Raw genomic sequence first — 24,070 nt, 5'->3', positions numbered from 1 at the left:
AAGCCGAAGCAAAACAGTCCTGTAGTTTAGCAATCACAGAATGGAACATGTTCCAGGATTCATTTTATGCACTTGGAGTCCTGCAACCAAAGATACCTTGTCTACTATATCTGTTATGAGTTAATTAAAAGATTTGAGTTGAGCACACCAACCTTGCTCCTTGGGCCTGTCTGCACTGCTGCTGTAGACTGTGGCTCCAGGAGTGGGGCCCATGCAGCCCCCTGTCTTCACCCTGGGGGTGTCGGAGGACGAGGGGCCCCCCGCCCCCCAGCTGGAGCAGACACTGTCCATCCCGTTCCTGTCACCGCCGGGAAAGTTCAGCGATCCTGAGCGCTTGCACCCGACTGACTCTAGGTCAGATTTCTCTGAAGATCTGTCAACTATGGTCATTGTTCATTGCTGTTGGACAAAAACCACAAATAGAGAGGGTGATGTTAGGCAATGTTTCTTTAGATACTAACCTAGGCCTAGTTGGGAGTACTGAACTGTGTCTGTGACAAAAATCATCCTGGAGGTAGAACACATGAAGTAACACCTAGGAATATAAAAGTAAACATCTTGAACAAGACTAGCTCTGTAGCTCTAGAAGAGGATGAAAGAGCTTTACAGAAACTCTAACAGCCCATAAACCACCTAAAAGCATCCTATTTTCCATTTCAAACTCACATTATTTCCTGGAACTCTAATGGGTCAGTGCTACCATCCACTTTGAAGATGCAGATTGTGGCTAATTCAGTGCACTGTACAAAAATGTAATGTATTCCTAGAACCTATCTTACACAGCAACAGTTAAGATTATGATTGTCATAAACATTTATGTTCTGAGTGTCACAATGTGACTAACATATTTTCAGTGCCCAAATAAATCAACTGATTGTTATCCTGGGTAAGATTTCAGGATGTAAGTAGTAGAGGTCGACCGATTAATCGGAATGGCCGATTAATTAGGGCCGATATCACGTTTTCATAACAATCGGAAATCGGTATTTTTGGATGCCGATTTACAATTTTTTTTTTTTACAGCTTTATTTAACTAGGCAAGTCAGTTAAGAACACATTCTTATTTTCAATGACGGCCTAGGTACGGTGGGTTAACTGCCTTGTTCAGGGGCAGAACGACAGATTTTTACCTTGTCAGCTCAGGGATTCAATCTTGCAACCTTACGGTTAACTAGTCCAACGCTCTAACCACCTGCCTCACGAGGAGCCTGCCTGTTACGTGAATGCAGTAAGAAGCTAGCTAGCATTAAACTTATCTTATAAAAAACAATCAAACATAATCACTAGTTATAACTACATATGGTTGATGATATTACTAGTTTATCTAGCGTGTCCTGCGTTGCATATAATCGATGCGGTGCGCATTCGCGAAAAAGGACTGTCGTTGCTCCACCGTGTACCTAACCATAAACATCAATGCCTTTCTTAAAATCAATACACAGAAGTATATATTTTTTTAAACCTGCATATTTAGGTAAAAGAAATCCTGGTTAGCAGGCAATATTAACCAGGTGAAATTGTGTCACTTCTCTTGCGTTCATTGCACGCAGAGTCAGGGTATATGCAACAGTTTGAGCCGCCTGGATCATTGCAAACTAATTTGCCAGAATTTTACGTAATTATGACATAACATTGAAGGTTGTGCAATGTAACAGGAATATTTCGACTTATGGATGCCACCTGTTAGATAAAATACGGAACGGTTCCGTATTTCACTGAAAGAATAAACGTTTTGTTTTCGAGATGATAGTTTCTGGATTCGACCATATTAATGACCTAAGGCTCGTATTTCTGTGTGTTATTATGTTATAATTAAGTCTGATTTGATAGAGCAGTGTGACTGAGCGATGGTAGGCACCAGCAGGCTCGTAAGCATTCATTCAAACAGCACTTTCGTGCGTATTGCCAGCAGCTCTTCGCAATGCTTCAAGCATTGCGCTGTTTATGACTTCAAGCCTATCAACTCCCAAGATTAGGCTGGTGTAACCGATGTGAAATGGCTAGCTAGTTAGCGGGGTGCGCGCTAATAGCGTTTCAAACGTCACTCGCTCTGAGACTTGGAGTAGTTGTTCCCCTTGCTCTGCATGGGTAACGCTGCTTCGAGGGTGGCTGTTGTCGATGTGTTCCTGGTTCGAGCCCAGGTAGCGGCGAGGAGAGGGATGGAAGCTATACTCTTACACTGGCAATACTAAAGTGCCTATAAGAACATCCAATAGTCAAAGGTATATGAAATACAAATCGTATAGAGAGAAATAGTCCTATAATTCCTACAACCTAAAACATTTTACCTGGGAATATTGAAGACTCATGTTAAAAGGAACCACCAGCTTTCATATGTTCTCATGTTCTGAGCAAGGAACTTAAACGTTGGCTTCTTTACATTTACTTTCTTCTGCAATACTTTGTTTTTGCATTATTTAAACCAAATTGAACATGTTTCATTATTTATTTGAAGCTAAGTTGATATTATTGATGTATTATATTAAGTTAAAATAAGTGTTCATTCAGTATTGATGTAATTGTCATTATTACAAATACATTTTTACAAAATGGGCCGATTAATCGCTATCGGCTTTTTTTGGTCCTCCAACAACCGGTATCGGCGTTGAAAAGTCATAATCGGTCGAAAACCGTAAGTAGCCTCAATCACACAGAGCATCAACCAGGATTGTCCTGCTCAATTACCAGCAGGTGGTCTGTCTGGTGGTGTAAATGGGTCATATAAAAGTCATGCAGACAACCCCATGGATATAAAAGCAAAAGTATTTCTCAGAGTGAGAAAACGAGTTCTGCAAACAGTGTAGAAGACCCGAAGGCATGCTCTGCTTAGGTTTTGCATTGAATTTACATGCGACACAGAGACAAAGCTTTGAAGTTTGGTTTAGTGATACGTTTAGTGACTGCAAGTTATAGAAAAACATTACAACAAAGTGAACAGCAATCCTAAATGGACCCCTACACCCTATGCCCCAGTGGAGATCTGAAAGAATTTGACAGGAAATGTATGATTTTTGCCTTAGTCAAGACTAAAATCCAGGAATTCAGCAAAAAATAAAACAGGATTTAGGAAATATGTTCAAGTATTCGCAAAAATAAAAAGACATACAGTACATGACAAAAGTGCTCGTCGAACATCACATTCCAAAATCATGGGCATTAATATGGAGTTGGTCCCCCCCTTTGCTGTTCTAACAGCCTCCACTCTTCTGGGAAGGCGCTGTAACATTGCAGCGGGGACTTTATTCCATTTAGCCATGAGCATTAGTGAGGTCAGGTACTGATGTTGGGCAATTAGGCCTGGCTCGCAGACGGCGTTCCAATTCATCCCCAAGGTGTTCGGTGGGATTGAGGTCAGCACAGTCAAGTTCATCGACACCGATCTCGACAAACCAGTTCTGTATGGACCTTGCTTTGTGCACAGGGGCATTGTCATGCAGAAACAGGAAAGAGCATTCCCTAAACAGTGGCCACAAAGTTGTAAGCACAGATTCATCTAGAATGTCATTGTAAGCTATAGCGTTAAGATTTCCCTTCACTGGAACTAAGGGGCCTAGCCCGAACCATGAAAAACAGCCCCAGACCATTATTTCTCCTCCAACAAACTTCACAGTTGGTACTACGCATTCGGGCATCAGCCAAACCCTGATTAATCCGTCAACCCCAGATTAATCCGTCGGACTGCCAGATGGTGTAGTGATTCATCACTCCAGAGAATGCTATTCCACTTCTCCAGAGTCCAATGGCGGCAAACTTTACACCACTCCAGCCGACATTTGGCATTGCGCATGGTGATCTTATGCTTGGGTGCGGCTGCTCGGCCATGGAAACCCATTTCATGAAGCTCCTGACGAACAGTTATTGTGCTGACGTTGCTTCCAGAGGCAGTTTGGAATTCGGTAGTGAGTGTTGCAACTGAGGACAGACGATTTTTAAGCAATAACAGCACTTACAGATGACCAGGGCAGCTCTAGCAGGACAGAAATTTGACAAACTGACTTGTTGGAAAGGTGGCATCCTATGATGGTGCCACATTGAAAGTCACTGAGCTCTTTAGTAAGGCCATTCTACTGCCAATGTTTGTCTATGGAAATTGCATGGCTGTGTGCTCGATTTTATACACCTGTCAGCAACGGGTGTGGCTGAAATAGCCGAATCAACTAATTTGAAGGGGTGTCAACATACAATCACATACTTTTGTATATATAGTGTGTCTCAAGGTAATCAAGGTAAGAAGTTATTGTATTTGAAAAAAACTAATCTCTTTTTGGCTTAGTTGTGGTCAATGTAAAGTGTAAATTAATATGCTCCGACCATCCGCTCCAATAAAAATCGGCCCGTGGCTGAATCTAACTTCCTACCTGAGTGAGTCTAGGGGTCAGCGTTTGAGTTGCATCTTGGACATCTGGGTTGCATATATAGTAAATACGTTTCTGAGACACACACACACAACTTTACTAAAACGTCACCAAATTATATCACATTATCACTACAGGTCAGTAGTCTAAACTTTTTTATTATTATATTTTTTACCCCCCTTTTCTCCCCAATTTCGTGGTATCCAATTGTTAGTAGTTACGGTCTTCTCTCATCGCTACAACTCCCGCACAGACTCGGGAGAGGCGAAGGTCGAGCCAAGATTTGGATGCGCGCTGTGTTAAGCAGCAGTCCAACCCGGAAGCCAGCCGCACCAATGTGTCGGAGGAAACACCGTACACCTAGCGACCTGGTCAGCGTGCACTGCGCGATGAGACAAGGATATCCCTGCCGGCCAAACCCTCCCTAACCCGGACAACGCTGGGCCAATTGTGCGCCACCCCATGGGCCTCCCGGTCGCGGCCGGCTGCGAAGGAGCCTGGGCTCGAACTCAGTCTCTGGTGGCACAGCTAGCACTCCAGTGCCTTAGACCACTGCGCCACCCGGGAGGCCCTAGTAGTCTAAATTTTTTATTGATAATATATTATATTATATATTATACTATAAATGCAACAAGTGTTAGTCCCATGTTTCGTGATCTGAAATCAAATATGCCAGAAATGTTCAAAATCACACAAAAAATATCTCTAAAATGTTGTGCATAAATTTGTTTACATCCCTGTTAGTGAGATTGTCTCCTTTGCCAAGATATCTGTGGCATATCAAGAGGCTGATTAAACAGCATGATCATTACACAGGTACACCTTGTGCTGGGGACAATAAAAGGACACTCTAAAATGTGCAGTTATGTCACACAATGCCAAAGATGTCTCAAGTTTTGAGGGCGCGTGCAATTGGCAGATATGTCCACCAGAGCTGAATGTAAAATTTTCTACCATAAACAACCTCTAACCTCATTTTAGAAAATGTGGCAGTAAGTCCAACCGGACTCACAACCGCAGATGACGTGTAACCACACCAGCCCAGGATCTCCACATCCGGCTTCTTCACCTGAGGGATCATCTGAGACCAGCCACCCAGACAGTTGATGAAACTGTGGGTTTGGACAACCCAAGAATTTCTGCAGTTCAGCATCGTAACTGACTTCTGTGGGCAAATGCTCACCTTCGATGGCCACTGGCATGCTGGAGAACTGTGCTCTTCACGGAAGAATCACAGTTTCAACTGTACCGGGCAGATGGCAGAAAGTGTGTATGGCATTGCGTGGGCAAGCGGTTTGCTTATGTCAATGTTGTGAACAGAGTGCCCCATGGTGGCGGTGGGGTTATGGTATGGGCAGGCATAAGCTACGGACAATGAACACAATTTCATTTTAGATCAATTACATTTTAATACACAGAGATACCGGAAGCTGAAAATGTCCCAGTTCTTCCATGGCCTGCATACTCACCAGACGTCACCCATTGAGCATGTTTGGGATGCTCTGGATCGACGTGTACAACAGCGTGTTCCAGTTTCCACCAATTCCCACAACTTCACAGTCATTGAAGGAGTGGGACAACATTCCACCGGTCACAATCAACAGCATGATCAACGGTATGCGAAGGAGATGTGTCGCGCTGCATGAGGTAAATTGTGGTCACACCAGATACTGACTGGTTTTCTGATCCACGCCCCTACATTTTTTTAAAGGTATCTGTGACCAACAGATGCATATCTGTATTCCCAGTCATGAGAAATTCATAGATTATGGCCTAATGAATTTATTTCAATTGACTGATTTCCTTATATAAACTGTAACTTAGTCAAATCTTTGAAATTGTTGCATGTAGCGTTTATTTTTGTTCAGTGTATTTAGCTACTACTGAAGTCACATGGACAACATTTTATTTTTTATATAACATTTCAAATTACAATAAACATACGACATCACTACATGTATATTTTTTCTGAATAAACAAAAATCACAAGGTGTGACTTTCAAAAGTTTAAGTTCCTAAAAAAAAAAAAAAAAAAAAAGGATAACAAAACCAGTAGTGTTTTTTTTGTTATTGACTAATTCTAGAGATTTTATTAGATATTGGATTTCAAGTAAAAATATATTGCATTTAGGGACAGATTTCAAATATTAGTTTGTGTATATAAAATTTACCAAAGAGAATGAAGAAATGAACGACTAATTCAGTGGTTTTGTTTTCATTTGAATAATAACATATTACATCTTTCATTGTAAATACATGGGTCTTATTGATGAAATTAAAAATGTTAAATACTTAACTAGCTCCAAAATAACTTCAGAGTCAAAATGTGTATAATAGTTTCTCCTTTATCACAGAAAAGACAGATGTCCTCTAAATCCATGAATTTAGACAAGTTATTGCAAGGCTATATTTTGTGCAAGATTTTAAAGTGAATTTATTTTACTTTATTTGATATACAAAATTTGTGAGGAAGCAACCAAGCTTTCTTCCATTCAATTTCAGTAATATGTGCATTCCAGAAGAATTTCCCTCTAGGAGAGATCTTGCTCTTGGAGTGAAAAAGTTCTTTATGAATGTATTATTACATTTCTTATCCAGCAGGGGGAAACCTAACATAAATTGTGCATCTACCATCACGTGTTCACCAAAACAAATGAGATTTCATTAATTGAATAAGTCCTGAAGGTATTGCTTTGCATATAGAATAAAATTATTTTTAATGTATTGGGAAGTTATGTTTTTAAGAACTTTCTATAAGAGAGTATATTTCCTTTATCAAATAAATCAAGCACAAACATAATATTTATTTCGACCCACTTAGGAAAGAACAAAGACTTGTTTTTAACAACAATATCTTTGTTGTTCTACAGAAGTGCCTGGTGTGGGGAGAAGTTGTGGACATGACATAGTTTCCAGGCTAAAGGGGCATATTCCTGAAATTTGGACAGTTTGATGTGTAATTCTGCTGGAGAATAATTGCACTTCCACAAAAATTGAAGACCACCCAATAAAATATGACAGTGAATGAAGTACCATATAGATTCTGAGCTAATCATACATATTTTTATCAAGTTTACTTTAAAGGTATTGTTGATATCAATGAAATCTAGTACTTCAAGCCCACCATCAGCGCTTTGGTTTGATATTACAGACTTCCTACATTTGTGTTGTTTATTTTTCCATATAAAGTCCAGGAAAGTTTTGTTGATATCCTTGCTAGTTTGATCAGTTACAAATAGGGATAGAGCAGGGTATGGATAACATTGTAGCTAGCATTAATGACACGTGACATACAGGAACAAACACTAAAGTGAAACCAGAGACGGATGAGGAAGCGAAACATCTCACTCCCTCATTTTTTTCTGGTTCATATACAGTCAATTAACTAAGCAGACAAACTGTGACAATTATTTAAATGGTAAAAGGCCTGAGTAAGACATCTTAATTTATGCACCATTTTTGGTGAAAGATTTCCAGGGAAAGAAACCATCTTTCTCCGAAATCAGAATAGGGAAGCTTTGATCTTAAAGGGGCAATCAGAATTCAAAACAACAACCCCGACCCTGTTTCGGTAAAAAAAAAGCTGAGGGATGGGGCTGGAGAAATGTAACCACTCTAAAATGTATAGACAGCGCTATGGATGCAAGACCAGACCATCCATGATATCACAATTATAGTTTCAACAATTGAGGCTATACAGTGTTTGTTTACATTTACTTTGTTTACAAACATTGGAGTAAAACAGGCTTATAGTTTGGATTCTGATGGAGTATGACAGTTGAACTAAGCTCATGAGGCATTTTAGTTTTTTGAAAGAACCTTGAAATGCGCATGGTCTAATTGACTCAACAACCAAACAGATATGTTTTGCTTTCTTAATGAAACAGAAAATAATCTGTTGTTTATCAAATGTAACTGATCCTGCTTTCTAATATACTGTACCGCTCTGCTGTCTGTGCAAGAAGCTGACTTAGCTAGCACATAGCTACTAACTAACGTTAGCTGAAAGCGTTCTAACGTTAGTACAGTACCTAGCAGGGACGCTATTTCCTCATTTTTACCTAGCAGACGCAATTTCCCAAATTGCGGTAGCAAACTAGCTAATGATTACAAATCAAAAACAAAATTAGCTAAATCGATTTTAAGTTCTCAATAAATCAAAGTAGTATTCCTTGTACTTTCAAGTGACAATCGTTTCAAACAATGTTAGCCATTAAGATTATGACTTTTTACACGCACGTTTACGACAACTGTTCCTCCCAAGTCCCACCTCTGCCTGGCTGAGGCTTTAGCGAACGAGATAGGCCTCTAACACGTAATTCAAAAGATCAGGAAATATAATTTCAAACTTTCTTACCCTGTTTTTGAAACAAATGTTCGTTAAGTAAATAATGTCGTATTTCTTATGAACACGTTCAGAATGTCTTATTCTGAGGTGTGCACGCATGGTAACCACAAACGCCATGGTAACGGCAAAACGTAGCTAACAATACTGCCCAAATGGGCTATGAGCATTGTCATTGTGCAACAATAACGAACTACGTTGGTTAGCAATCATTGGTACAATGCAAGGGAGTTGGCCTTTTCGGTGGTAAAACAATACGTGGTGTTTATGTATTGTTCCTTGATAAACCTGAGACTTTAACGCCGAACCATTTTAGCATTCACAGGTTTATCTACGGGAAAGATGGCTAGCTAGCTGCTAGGCTAACTACGTTCTAAAGAGGGGCTCGAGATTTAAAATTCACCGGTGGTTGAGCGCTCGCCTCCGACATGACACTCAGTGAGCCGCCCGGTATAGGCTAACTAGAGAAAAACACAATGGGTTAAATCATTTGGACTTCTCCAACTAGACTAATACAATGCTCAGTATTTAATACAACAGAAATGCTCTTACCTGTAATTTTTTATAAATATATTATTATACGTGCATGTCCATGTACTATTTCCAGCTGTAGTCAGTCCGTGAACAATGACGTAGCTAATTTCCCTACGGGTAAATCCGGGTACTACGGATGAAAGGCAACTCTTGATTCGCTGAGGCTGTGTGGAACGTGTTCATAGGAGTCGTAGAAAGCACTTACACGTCTGGACCTTTATGGTGAGATGCAACGGGTAAACCGTTAAAGTATCGTTTTTATGCATTATATTGGATTTGGATCGTTCTCAATCTGGAATGTAATGTGTGAGTGTGCTACGTCCATTTACTTCGAAAGCAAAGTTTATACAACAACTGTACTCCCAGACGATTCATGACTGTTTGAGGCATGCATAACAATAATTAACGCGAGTGAGTGCGTCTTATTAATTGCCTGGAATTCAAGTGGTCAAACAAATACAAGCCTTGTTGGCTTGATTACCTTCATCATATGAGTATTAGTCTCAACCACAAATTATGTAAATGAATCTTGACCAGATAAAAAATATTCAGTCTGCAATGAGACTGAGATGAGTATATTAAATAAGATTTATTGTACCGTTTTAAAACGTTAAATAATGGCACACTGTTAGATCCACACACACATTCAACCATTTGCACCAAATTATTCATGTGGTAAGGTAAAGGGTTTGAATATATTAGGTTTGAAGATGGGCAGAGGTGGTTGACGTCAGGTCTTGTTGGTTGGATGGGATGCTTGCTGCGTGCTGACTGATCTGTCTCCTGAGTCGAACTATCTCCTCTTCCTGCTCTTCAACCCTTCTCTGCAAGCCATGGATAACCTGGAAAGAGAAGAGGGCCATTGGAGATGTTTGATCTGTGATAAATGTTTTAACACTCTTCTCCTGATATTTACTTTTAGTAGTTTGGCACCAGATTGAACCTGGTTGCAGTGTCAAAGTGATCTAGGTAAAATATTTATAGCCAAGCAATGCTACTAGCATTTGGCTCATGTCTGTTTGAACTTGATCAATAGCAGCGTAAATATGGCAAGGTGAAATTCAACAAGTACATCAAGCACATATATCAAAATAGTAGTCTCCTTCCCAGCCAGCCTGTTCATCCATACCATGTCTTTGCTGCTGAACAGCTCGCTCTGCAGCAGCTGTGTGGCGCTGGGTCGTAGAGAGGGGTCTCTGCTGGTCAGCAGTGTGATGTACTTGGCCAGGACAGGCCAGCACTGGGAGAAGGAGTCTGGGACCTTCCCCTCACGGAGGTCTCCTAGTGTACGCACGCGCTCCATCTCTGTCCCAAAGGGCTGGAACAGCTCCAGGGCCACCACTCCTATACTGTACATGTCTGACTACAGGCCAGAAGAAAAGGATTAGTGATCCAAATCAAATCCGTCACATATGTTTAGCAGATGTTATTGCAAAATGTGTAGCAAAATGCTTGTGCTTCTAGCTCTGAAAGTGCAGTAATATCTAACAAGTAATCTCTAACAATTACACAACATATACCCAATACACACAAATCTAAGTAAATTAATGGAATGAAGAATATATAAATATATGGACGAGCAATGTCAGAGCGGCGTAGAATAGTATAGGATACAGTATATACATATGCGATGAGTAATGCAAGATATGTAGACATCATTAAAGTGACTAGTGTTCCATTTATTAGTGGCCAGTGATTTCAAGTCTATGTAAATAGGCAGCAGCCTCTATGTGCTAGTGTTGGCTATTTAACAGTCTGATGGCCTTGAGATCGAGAGACTGAAAAACAGCTTCTGTCCCAGATTTGATGCACCTGTACTGACCTCGCCTTCTGGATGATAGCGGGGTGAACAGGCAGTGGCTCGGGTGGTTGTTGTCCTTGATGTGTAAATATGTTTTATATATTGATTTACTGTGTATCAATTGGTTTATAAATACAAATGTTATGTTATCCTTATTTTAATGTTATACATGTTTGTTTTATGTAGACAACTCACACTAATTGTGTCAAGTCATTTTGGTGTGTCAAATATTTCTGAAATTATGGAGATGATTTACCTTTGAATCATAGTGGGAGCCCTCCAGTTGTTCAGGTGCAGCATAAACAAATGTCCCCACTCCAGTGGTGTGTGAGGAACCTGCAGAAAGATTACAAGCAGTGTCAAAAATACACAGTACCAGAACCAACCAGGGAAAATGTTGTCATAGAAAATGATTTGGATACACAGAGCCATAGCCCCATCTACTGGCGATTTCAGGAATTACACATATACCTACAAGTGTCCACTTTGATTTGATACACTGTATACATCATTGAGATGTTGAATGTTTACATAGATATATATATTGTAACAACTGTTACAACCACTGAGCTTGTGGTGATAGACACATTAGAACAATTTATGAAATCCATTTCTCACCAGTGTTCTGTGAGGTGGAGGTTGGCTTTGCCTCGTCATCCATTATTATATCCCTGCAAGCCAGTCCAAAGTCTCCAATCCTCACATGGCAGTCAAGTCCATGCAGGAAAATATTCCTGGGCTATAAAACACAAAGCATACAAAATGTAAAACATTTACATATATTTTTATGGTGAGTGTGAGGTCATAATGCTATAGGAGATTCTAAAAGAAGGATTCTACTCTAAAATGCACAATTCTATTTTGTCATTACCACTAGGCCACATTAATGCTTTAGTATATTGTTCAACTTAAAAATAAAAAAAAGTCATCTCAAATGGGTAATATTAGTAACAAACCATGTCTTAACCCCTAATGCATGCGTTATACACGGAGTGTACAAACATTAGGAACACATGCTCTTTCCATGACACAGACTGACCAGGCTAATTCAGTTGAAAGCTATGATCCCTTATTGATGTCACCTGTTAAATCCACTTCAATCAGTGTAGATGAAGGGGAGGGGAGAGGTTAAAGAAGGATTTTTTTAAGCCTTGCTTGAGAGAATTGAGACATGGATTGTGTATTTGTACCATTCAGAGGGTGAATGGGCAAGACAAAAGATTAAAGTCCTTTGAACGGGATGTGGTAGCAGGTGCCAGGCACACCGATTTGAGTGTGTCAAGAAGTGCAACAGTTTCCCATGTGTATCAAGAAAGGTCCACTACCCAAAGGACATTCAGCCAACTTGACAACTGTGGGAAGCCTTGAAGTCAACATGGGCCAAACCCCATGTGGAACGCTTTCGACAACTTTTAGAGTCCATGCCCTGACGAATTTAGTCATCTCTAAGGGCAAAAGGGGGTGCAACTCAATTTGATGATATGCAGTTTAAAATTAACGAAGCAATAGTTAAAGGAGATGTGTCTAGTATTATCACATTTATAAAATCTCACCCCGTCAACGAACCTGTTCAGATTTGGAAATACTGTACTGTTTTTTTCTACACTTCAAAGACAGGTAAGTGTTTAAAAACATGTTTGTCATTTTTTCTAGCCTAAATATCTGCAAGTGCGTTATCAGTCACAGGGTCTGATACCCTGACCGCGGTGACCCCTTTATTTGGCCCCTCAAAAAGTTCCTAAATCAGCTGCAGAAATATGATGCATCTATGCGTTGTTTAAAAAGCACTTTACAAATCAAGTTATTATTGTTAACATAATATAGCTCAGGTAGGATAGGCCTAAGTTTAATAGAACATATGGGTCGTCACCAAAATCTAATCCATATCGACGTCACCAGCGATGAAGAATGATGACGTTTCCAAACTTGCCAATTCTTCAGAAACAGCATCAGAGCACTGACAGAGTACAGTGCTGGAATTGGCTGTTCCAAGGCTACTGTTGAGGCTGAAAACCAGGATTTCACGATAACCAAACATGCAACTTTTCAATAATGTAGAGTAGGGGTTCCCAACCGTTTTTGGCCCGCGACCCCATTTTGATATTTGTAAAAAATGTGCAAACCCACCATGTAAAAAAAAGTGATGTAATCAACAGCCAATGTTTACTTTTTTAATTGGGGCTATGAAAGTCTATTACAAATCAGTCAGACAGTACTTTTGACAGTAATTACAACTCAAAGTATGGTTTGAAGTGACAAATGCATGGGCGCAATTTCGGTTTTAGAAGTCGGATAAACACTCCAAAACAGCCTATCCGACCGCTCGGAGGCGTCCGCATGGTCTTAAAGCACACCATTGCCTAATTTTGTATCACATTCCAAGGATAAAACTAGGGAGGACAACATTTCTATTTCAGAATGTGGGGGTGGGAGGGACATGTCCCCAGTGAAAGTTGTGCCCCTGCTGAAATGCATCAGAAAGGTATTGGGAAATTCAGAAGATCCTCAGGCAATACTTTTTTATGATCTTCTGTGTAGAATCGAACATCATCAAAGATGATCTTTTCCCCCAGTCTGATATAGCGCCTGGTCTTGTCCATTCTGTTCTAAGGAGACTTGTAAAAATTGTAGAGGGAAACAAGACATATACACGTGTTTCTGAGAGTCTTATCTTTCAGTGATGGGGTCATAAAATGTTGTAGTTTGAACCATTAAAAAGATAGAGCCACATTGGTAGGAAGAAAACAAAAAACGTTCTGTTTACTACAACTGCATCTAGCGGCTACTGGAGGTTACAGACATAACCCCGGGAACTATGAACCAAGCGCAATTTTTTAAATCTTATTTTTAGGAGTTTCTCCTCTCGGGACCCCATTTTAAAAACGACCCCTAGTTTGTAAAACACTGATTTGTAAAGCAAAGCGACAAACGCCTGAGTAGGATCTTCTACGAAACGAACGTAAACTGAAATGTTTAAACTTATTTTTTCCATATATAGGACAGACACAACCTATGTGTTTGAATAAAACCAACTACATATAAAAACTGAGCTTGTCTGATGCTTTAAGCACACCTTTGATTAAATAATTAAGACACACAAATTACTCAAGAAAGAGCCCGATGGTCATACTGTGTTAAAAGAAATGACAGTGAGTGCCTGTGTGACTGGCGCACATTGTCTCGCTCTCCTACCTACTGCAGCGAAAAGGCACCACAACACAGCAAGTGTTAATTGCGCTGACCGTGCTGAAGCAGCAACATTTCAGCCATTTAGTTTCTTACTTACTGAAAAGTTCTGTTACCGAAATCCCTTATTTGTTTAGCAAAAAGATTCCCTCTTCCCTCAACCCTTTCTTTAAGTGACACATGTATGCATCACATGCATGTGACCAATAGGGCCTGACCTTTGTTCTTAACTGACTTGCCTAGTTAAATAAAGGTTAAATATTTTTTTTTAAATGTTCTTGATGTTCAAACAATCTGGCCTTAAATGGCCATGTACTCTTATAATCTCCACCCAGCACAGCCAGAAGAGGGCTGGACATTCCTCAGAGCCTGGTTCCTCTCTAGGTTTTGCTGTTGTTTCTGATGAAAGCATGCATGTTTATAAATGCACATTTTTAATAAAGTTTGCTTTGAAGGTGATGAATAAGTCGGGGAACAGCACCCTCAACCTGGCTGACCTGGTGGCATCCAACAAGCCAGTGAAGGCCCTGGGAGTGGACCTGAGCTGTACCGTTGAGCTGCTGGACCAGGGGGCTGACCCAAACACAGTGAACCATGCCGGGCACATGGCCCTGCATGAGGCCTGTAGCGAGGGCCACAAGGCCGTGTTGGAGCTCCTCCTGAAGTATGGAGCCAACGTCAACCAGCTGACTGACCACTGCAGGGGAGTACTGCCTCTTCCTGTTCCTGGAGCAGAAGCTCAACCTGAGGCACACCTCTCTGCTGGGGAAGCTGCTCATCGTGACCTACTGCCTGACTAACAGCTCTTTAATGCTCCCAGAGTTCTTCGACCAGAAGGACCAGCTATGTCACGTTTGTTAAGGAGGGTGATGAAATCCCACCTCGGTTCCCCCGCTTTCCCAATATGGAGGACTTCACCATGCCTCAAAGAGTCTAACTCCCCCTGTCCATTAAGGTGAAAGCATGTTACTTTTACATTTTAACACACATTACCTCATGTGATCTACCTCAGAGGCAAAACCTCCTTTGTGACCATTTGATGGTGCACTTCTATTCTTGTGAAATTAAATATACACTTAAAAAATACACACTTGTAAAGAACATACCTTGAGGTCTCTGTGCATGATACTTCTAGAGTGAATGTATTCCACTCCTTCAAGTATTTTATGTAGAATGCTAAGGGTTTGTTTCGTGTCCACAGACCCGTAAGGATCTGTAAAACAAAAGCCAAAACATACTCATTAACAAATTCTGCATAATATAAACGTAATCAAAACATTGATAATGTTGAATGAAGAGTGAAAGCAACAAAGGGGTGTATCTTATTGTGCAAGTTATATATGCTCACTTTGTGAGATGTGTTCGGTGGTTCTCTCTGAGATCCAGTCTTTGAGTGAACGTTCACACAACTGCATCTGAATATACAGCATGAGGTGGAACTGCACCTGAGGTAGCCATAGAATAGTGTCCAATAAAATCAGAGTTTGACAAAAAGGGAATCTATACACTACCAGTCAAAAGTTTTAGAACACCTACTCATTCAAGGGTTTATCTTTATTTTTATTATTTCCTACATTGTAGAATAAGTGAAGACAACAAAACAACACATATGGAATCACATAGTAACCCAAAAAGTGTTAAACAAATCAAAAAATATTCTACATTTGAGATTCTTCAAATAGCCACCCTTTTCCTTAATGACAGCTTTGCACACTCTTGGCATTCTCTCAACCAGCTTCATGAGATAGTCACCTGGAATGCATTTCAATTAACAGGTGTGCCTTGTTAAAAGTTCATTTGCGGAATTTCTTTCCTTCTTAATGTGTTTGAGCCAATCAGTTGTGTTGTGACAAGGTAGGGTTAGTATACATAAGATAGCCCTATTTGGTAAAAGACCAAGTCCGTATTATGTCAAGACCAGCTCAAATAAGCAAAGAGAAATGACAGTCCATCATTACTTTAAGACATGAAGGTCAGTCAATATGGAACATTTCAAGAAAGTGCAGTCGCAAAAACCCTCAAGCGCTATGATGAAACTGGCTCTCACAAGAATGGAAGACCCAGATACCTCTGCTGCAGAGGATAAGTTCATTAGAGTTACCAGCCTCAGAAATTGCAACGCAAATAAATGCTTCAGAGTTCAAGTAACAGGCACATCTCAACATCAACTGTTCAGAGGAGACTGTGTGAATCAGGCCTTCATGGTCGAGTTGCTGCAAAAAAAACAATACTAAAGGACACCAATAAGAAGAAGACTTGCTTGGGCCAAGAAACACGAGCAATGGACATTAGACCGGTAGAAATTTGTCCTTTGGTCTGATGAGTCCAAATTTGAGATTTTTGGTTCTTTGTGAGACGCGGTATGGGTGAACGGATGATCTCCGCATGTGTATTTTCCACCATAAAGCATGTAGGAGGGGTGGTGGTGTGGGGGTGCTTTGCTGGTGATACTGTCTGTGATTTATTTAGAACTCAAGGCACACTTAACCAGCATGGCTACCACAGAATTCTGCAGCGATACGCCATCCCATCTGGTTTTGGCTTAATGGTACTATCATTTGTTTTTCAACAGGACAATGACCCAAAACACCTCCAGGGTGTATAAGGGCTATTTTACCAAGAAGGAGAGTGATGGAGTGCTGTATCAGATGACCTGCCCTCCACAATAACCCGACCTCAACCCAATTGAGATGGTTTTGGATGAGTCGGACCGCAGAGTGATATGTTATGCTCAGCATATGTGGGAAGTCCTTGAAGACTGTTGGAAAAGCATTCCAGTTGAACCTGGTTGAGAGAATGCCAAGAGTGTGCAAAGCTGTCATCAAGGCAAAGGGTGGCTACTTTGAAGAATCTCAAACATAAAATATATTTTGATTTGTTTAACACTTTTTTGGTTACTACATGATTCCCTATGTGTTATTTCATATTTTGGATGTCTTCACTATTATTCTACAATGTAGAAAACAGTAAAAAATAAAGAAAAACCCTTGAATGAGTAGGTGTTCTAAAACGTTTGACTGGTAGTGTATATACAGGGGACATTTGTAGATGTCAGAGTTGGAAGGTTAGAGGATTGTGTTAAAACAACAGGATAAGAGGCCCTACTGAGCTACATTATACAGGTTACACAGTATCAATACCTCCTTGGTGGGGCATTTCGTGTCCCATTCCTCGCTCCCCACGTCGATGTAGGAGTTGTTGTTCAGCTCCATCCTGTTCCTGGTTCCTGAGGCCTCCTCTGACAGGGCCGAGCCATCCCAGCTGACCACAGGGCAACCGTCGGGTGTCAGGCCACGCCGTCCCAGGAACACACAGGGGACAAAGTCCTCTGAGACACGGGTGTGGCGCATGGTTTTAGGACACACCGCCTGCGTGCTCTTCTCCTCTTTAGGGGCCAGGGCTTTCACTCGGAGGATCTCTGGTACTTCTGCAATGGCCACTGGCTCCTTCGAGTGATCTGAGCTCTCAAAGACTATTGAGGAGCTGTTGCTACTGCCGGCACTCTCCTCAGTGCTGTGAGAGTGGGAAAATACATGTTTCAGAATCTAATATGATATTCAATCATAACTGGTCTTGTAATTCAGTTATATGAGATAATAATGGTACCGTTCTGGCAGCGCAGGCGTTTCCAGTGCTGGGAGTATTGATGCAGGGTCTGAAATAGAGAAATGTAAATGAAAAAACAACAATAATGAAGAGAGGTTAGCTATGAATAAATGAAATCATTTGAATTTCGAACACGTCAGAGGAGAGAAGTAACGGAAGTCACTGATAAAAGCAGGTGCAACATGCTCCATCCAGGCAGTGTGGTAGCCCACTACATTGACGTGCTGAAGACTGGATAACACTTTCACTTCTCTGAGAACCTGAAACAAAGACAGGAAAATACTCAATGACAAACTCACTTGTGTCCGTTATCGAATACTGCACTGAAGTATACTGCATTTTTGGATCATTAAAACTCAATACATTTTAGATGAATTGTGTATATATAACATACCTTCATGCAGTCTTCCCGTGAAACATTCTTGATGAGAATTTTCTTCACAGCATACTTCTGGCCATCCAGCTTGTTTGTTACCTGGAAAGCACATGACCAAAACGAAGGAGGGGGAAATTATTCCACTGTAGGTTATATTAATGCATTGGTATCATTTTTATTTTGACTAGACAGTACCTTAAAGACTTTGCCATAGGATCCTTTTCCAAGTCTAGAGAGCTCTTCAAACTCGCTGAGGTAGCGAGATGTCTGTGCCTGGAACAGACCCTCTGTTGGTCTACGGTGAGAGGAGGATAATAAGCAAAGAGACAGATCCTCAAAATCCTCTCACAATGCAACATACACAGCAGTACATTTAATTTATTTTTACATTTTAATCATTTAGCAGACGCTTTTATCCAGAGCAACTTACAATTAGTGCATTCATCTTAAGATAGCTAGGTGAGACAACAACATATCACAATCGTATCAAGTACATTTTCCCTCAACAAAGTATTTGTCGGCAAAGTCAACGCTAGTAGCAAAAGACAAGTGCCATTTTTTTTCTGTACTAATCTTACCTTAGTGTACGGCTCTGGCTGTCTGTATTACATAATCTTTGACCCTGAAATGGCAGGAAAAAAAACTTTTCAGTAAGTGAACATCAATGATAAACAAGAAACTTGACCATGCATGTCCCGCATTACATTATCACTAAATGGCCACATCAAGTGTTACCTGTGGGAACAGGGAGGTGCTGGCAGCATCCAGTAGTTCAATGAAGGCTCTGTTGTGTTGGAGTCTGACTGAACTGAACTCATCACTGATGGCCAATGGGGAGAGGAGGTTCATCGCTGCTAAACGCTGACCAATGACTGTAGAGGACGGCAAAGAACAGGAAGTTATTCACTGTAGTGTTTGTTGTTCACAAGTTCTTTTTTTCTTCTAATGATTTTTCACACAAAAAAATATTTTTACATAAGTCAGTGATGTTTTAAAATAATCATATGCTAACCTCCCTCTACACAACAACCAGAGAATGTTAATGTTCTATTGACCGAGAAAGAGTTTAGTTGATCCTCTGTACCTTTGAACAGCATACGTGAGCGGGTCGGGTCGCTCTCGTAGACAAAGCACAGGTGTTCCAGCAGGGACCCAAGCAGAAGGTGGTTGGGGATGGCTGAGGCAAACTCCTGGATGGACAGGTACTGCTTGCCAGCTATCAGAACCTCACAGTTGTTATCCGAGTCGGACGCTGTGTTTACATAGATGAGAATGAGAAACAGGACAGAGAAGTGAGTGGTACGTGTTTGTAACAAGATTATCGATTATGTAATAAATGGAAAAAAGCAAAGTTATGTGTCTCAATGGCGAACAGCCCCCTTCAAAACTTCCTGTAGCCAGATTGCCAAAATTGCATAACAAATAAATCACCAACATGTATGTGATTACTTTAGTACTGCTTTTATGAAGAAAATAAGATTTATAGTTAACAGTTGAAAGAGCAAATGTATCTTACCTTCGGCAATAACTTTGGCAATTAGCGCTGCAATTTCTCTCTCCCCTAGGTCCATTTTGTCTAACGGTATGTGTGATATTAGCTCAATATGAAAAACTTCCAACACTAATGCAAGATTAACCTAACCACTTCAAAGTCAGCCAGCCCATCATGTTTATGCATGCTGGGGTGTGCTCAGTGGTAAGGCTTATCTGTCTACAACAGTACACACAGGTCCCTCCACCCAAGGTCGCTAACATGGAGGAAAATATAAGGGAAGAAGAGGTGTGAGAAACATGCCAAAAACAGTATGTAATGTAATCTCATATTTGTGTATGACAACTGTTGGTTTATACTGTACTCATTGGATTTGGCAACAGTTTATGTACAGTACCAGTCAAAAGTTTGGACACACCTACTCATTCAAGGGTTTTTCCTTTATTTTTCTATTTTCTACATTTGTAGAATAATAGTGAAGACATCAAAACTATGAAATAACACATAGGGAATCATGTAGTAACCAGAAAAGTGGTAAACAAATCAAAATATATTTTATATTTGAGATTCTTCAAAGTAGCCACCCTTTGCCTTGATGACAGCTTTGCACACTCTTGGCCGGGAAGAACTATTGGATTTAAGAGCGACGTCAACTTACCAACATTACGACCAGGAATACTACTTTCCCGAAGTGAATCCTCTGTTTGGACCACCACCCAGGACAATGGATCTAATCCCAGAAGCCGACCCAAGACAACGGTGCTGCAGAAGGGGCAGACAGAGTGGCCTCCTGGTCAGGCTCCGTAGACGTGCACATCACCCACCGTTCCCGAGTATACTACTCGCCAATGTCTAGTCTCTTGACAACAAGGTAGACGAAATTCGAGCAAGGGTTGCCTTCCAGAGGGACATTAGAGATTATAACAATCTGTTTCACGGAAAAATGTCTCTCTCGGGATATGTTGTCGGAATCAGTTCAGCCACCGGGCTTCTCCATGCATCGCGCCGACAGAGATAAACACCTCTCTGGGAAGAGGAAAGGCAGGGGTGTATGCTTCATGATTAACGACTCATGGTGTAATCATAACAACATACAGGAACTCAGGTCCTTCTGCTCACCCGACCTAGAATTCCTCACAATCAAATGCCGGCCATATTACCTTCCAAGAGAATTCTTGTCAGTTATCGTCACAGCTGTGTACATTCCCCTCATGCAGACACCAAGATGTCCCTAAAGGAACTTCACTGGACTCTATGTAAACAATTGTACTCTATGTAAACAACTGTAAACAATATATCCTGAGGCTGCATTTATTGTAGCTGGGGATTTTAACAAATCAAATTTGAGAACAAGGCTACCTAAATTCTATCAGCATATTGATTGCACTACGCGCAGGGGTAATACACTCGACCACTGCTACTCTAACTTTTGCGATGCATACAAAGCCCTCCCCCGCCAACTCTTCAGTAAATCCGACCACGATGCCATCTTGCTCCTACCATCTTAATGTATAATGTGGCGTACAGCAGGTCAGCCACCAGGGGGAGACTCGTCGAGGCCTGGTGGCAGACGGAGTCGACATCACGATGCGATGGCTCCCTCTGCTGGACGTGCCAGGTCTCGACGGGCCCTCCAGCTAGGACTAATTGAGGCTGATTGTGGTTGGTGGGTAATCAAGGGCTGATTGCTCAACAGCTGTATGAGTCCCATAAAGCTGCCAGAAGGGCAGCACACAAGGAGAGGGACTGGGGGAAGAAAGGTGCCTTCCGTATAGTTGGAGACGGTCAGTCCCACAGAATGAGTTGTTCCGGTCAGCCTCACAGAATAACATTGACCTATACGCTGGCTCTGAGTGAATTTATAAGGAAGTGCATTGGAGATATTGTACCCACTGTGACTATTAAAACCTACCCTAACCAAAAACTGTGGATGGATGGCGGCATTCGCTCAAAACTGAAAGCGTGAACCACCGCATTTAACCATGGAAAGAGGTCTGGGAATATGGCTGAATATAAACAGTGTAGTTATTCCCTCCGCAATCAAACAAGCGAAATGTCAGTACAGGGACAAAGTGGAGTCACAATTCAAAGGCTAACCCTAACCCTAACCCTCAGACACGAGACATATGTGGCAGGGTCTACAGGAAATCACGGACTACAAAAATAAAAACAGTCACGCCACAGACATCACGCTTCCAAACAAACTAAAGACCTTCTTTGCCTGCTTTGAGGATAATACAGTGCCACCATCACGGCCCGCTAACAAGAACTGCCACCCCCCCTTCTGTGAGTAAAACCTTTAAACGTGATGGTGGTCTCGCTAAACGTGATGGTGGTCTCGCAAGTCTGCTGGCCCAGACAGCATCCCTAGCCATGTCCTCAGAGCATGCGCAGACCAGCTGGCTGGTGTGTTTACGGACATATTAAATCGCTCCCTATCCCAGTCTGCTGTCCCCACATGCTTCAAGATGGCCACCATTGTTCCTGTACCCAAGAAGGCAAAGATAAATTAACTAAATGACTACCGCCCCGTAGCACTCACTTCTGTCATCATGAAGTGCTTTGAGAGACTAGTCAAGGATCATATTACCTCCACCTTACCGGCCACCCTAGACCCACTTCAGTTTGCATACCGCCCTAACAGGTCCACAGACGATGCAATCGCCATGACACTGCACAATCACATCTGGACAAGAGGAATACCTATGTAAGAATGCTGTTCATTGACTACAGCTCAGCATTCAACACCAAAGTACCCCGCCCTGTGCAATTGGGTCCTGGACTTTCTGACGGGCTGCCACCAGGTGGTGAAGGTAGGAAACATCTCCACCTCGCTGACCCTCAACACCCCACAGGGGTGCGTGCTCAGCCCCCTACTGTACAACCTGTTCACCCCCGACTGCGTGGCCATGCACGCCTCCAACGCCTCCAACTCATCAATTTTGCAGACGACACAACAGTAGTGGGCTTGATTACCAACAACGATGAGACAGCCTACAGGAAGGAGGTGAGGACACTCGGAGTGTTGTGTCAGAGAGGCTGCTACCTACATGGAGACCCAATCACTGGCCACTTTAACAAATGGATCACTAGTCACTTTAAACAATGCCACTTTAAATAATGCCACTTTAATAGTGTTTACATACATTACATTACTCATATCATATGTATATATGATATGTCAGAACCAGAAGCGAAAGCATTTCGCTACACTCGCATTAACATCTGCTAACCATGTGTATGTGACAAATAAAATCTGATTTGATATAACATTATTGGGCACAGACAACAGCACAAAAAGGTAGAGACAACAATACATCACGCAAAGCAGCCACAACTGTCAGTAAGAGTGTCCATGATTTGGTCTTTGAATGAAGAGATTCAGATAAAACTGTCCAGTTTGAGTGTTTGTTGCAGCTCGTTCCAGTCACTAGCTGCAGCAAACTGAAAAGACGAGCAACCCAGGGATGTGTGCGCTTTGGGGACCTTTAACAGAATGTGACTGGCAGAACAGGTGTTGTATGTGGAGGATGAGGGCTGCAGTAGATATCTCAGAAAGGGGGGAGTGAGGCCTAAGAGGCTTTTATAAATAAGCATCAACAAGTGGGTCTTGCAACGGGTGTACAGAGACGACCAGTTTAAAGAAGAGTATAGAGTGCAGTGATGTGTCCTATAAGGAGCATTGGTGGCAAATCTGATGGCCGAATGGTAAATAAAATCTAGCCGCTCGAGAGCACCCTTTACTGCCGATCTATAAATTACGTCTCCGTAATCTAGCATGGGTAGGATGATCAACTGAATCAGGGTTAGTTTGGCAGCTGGGGTGAAAGAGGAGCGATTACGATAGAGGAAACCAAGTCTAGATTCAACTTTAGCCTGCAGCTTTGATATGTGCTGAGAGAAGAACAGTGTACCGTCTAGACATACTCCCAAGTACATGTATGAGGTGACTACCTCAAGGTCTAAACCCTCTGAGGTAGTAATCACACCTGTGATTCTTCTTCTTACCAAACCACATGACCTTTGTTTTGGAGGTGTTCAGAACAAGGTTAAAGGCAGAGAAAGCTTTGTTGTAGAGCGTTTAACACAACATCCTGAGAAGGGCCAGCTGAGTATAAAACTGTATCATCTGTGTATAAATGGATGAGAGAGCTTCCTACTGCCTGAGCTATGTTGTTGATGTAAATTGAGAAGCGTGTGGGGCCTAGGATCGAGCCTTGGGGTAGTCCCTTGGTGACAGGCAGTGGCTGAGGCAGCAGATTTTCTGACTATATACTGCACTCTTTGAGAGAGGTAGTTAGCAAACCAGGCCAAAGACCCCTCGGAGACACCAATGCTCCTTAGCCGGCCCACAAGAATGGAATAGTCTACCGTA

At 41.6% G+C, this 24,070-nt stretch overlaps 2 protein-coding genes across 6 annotated transcripts in view; both read right to left on the bottom strand.

The window, feature by feature from the left end:
• LOC139571365 (ubiquitin carboxyl-terminal hydrolase 42-like) overlaps positions 1-9,419 on the bottom strand; it is a 41,849-nt gene extending 32,430 nt beyond the window's left edge. For 3 of the 5 annotated variants that reach the window (XM_071394168.1, XM_071394169.1, XM_071394170.1), the window contains exons 1-2: positions 9,253-9,419; positions 153-399 (exon numbers count right to left, since the gene is read on the bottom strand). In XM_071394168.1, coding sequence (XP_071250269.1) covers positions 153-390 — 238 coding nt within the window. In that variant the 5' untranslated portion in view covers positions 391-399; positions 9,253-9,419. Of the gene's footprint in view, positions 1-152; positions 400-8,712; positions 8,976-9,252 lie in introns of those variants that run through there. The other 2 variants (XM_071394165.1, XM_071394166.1) reach the window with 2 other exon arrangements.
• Positions 9,420-9,804: 385 nt separating this feature from the next.
• Positions 9,805-20,308, bottom strand: eif2ak1 (eukaryotic translation initiation factor 2-alpha kinase 1). The gene is made up of 15 exons (XM_071394175.1): positions 19,720-20,308; positions 19,288-19,455; positions 18,939-19,075; positions 18,782-18,825; positions 18,399-18,498; positions 18,222-18,302; positions 17,991-18,087; positions 17,828-17,876; positions 17,362-17,734; positions 15,570-15,666; positions 15,328-15,434; positions 11,654-11,774; positions 11,292-11,371; positions 10,364-10,597; positions 9,805-10,076 (listed from the first exon to the last, which is right to left on the bottom strand). The coding sequence occupies exons 1-15, from the start codon at positions 19,772-19,774 to the stop codon at positions 9,933-9,935; spliced, it is 1,887 nt and encodes a 628-aa protein (XP_071250276.1). The 5' UTR covers positions 19,775-20,308; the 3' UTR covers positions 9,805-9,932.
• Between the last annotated feature and the right edge of the window lie 3,762 nt (positions 20,309-24,070).

Source organism: Salvelinus alpinus, chromosome 3 (assembly GCF_045679555.1).
Source record: "Salvelinus alpinus chromosome 3, SLU_Salpinus.1, whole genome shotgun sequence".
NCBI classification, from domain to species: Eukaryota; Metazoa; Chordata; class Actinopteri; order Salmoniformes; family Salmonidae; genus Salvelinus; species Salvelinus alpinus.
The sequence above is the reverse complement of the archived record's forward strand: the minus strand, read 5'-3'. Positions and strand labels throughout refer to the sequence as shown.

Coding starts and splice junctions, on each gene's coding strand:
- eif2ak1 (XM_071394175.1), bottom strand. CDS start 19,774: ATGGACCTAGGGGAGAGAGAAATTGCAGCGCTAATTGCCAAAGTTATT. Junction 17,735..17,827: donor ACGCCTGCGCTGCCAGAACG/GTACCATTATTA, acceptor CCACTCTCACAG/CACTGAGGAGAGTGCCGGCA. Junction 11,372..11,653: donor CTCCACCTCACAGAACACTG/GTGAGAAATGGA, acceptor ATCTTTCTGCAG/GTTCCTCACACACCACTGGA.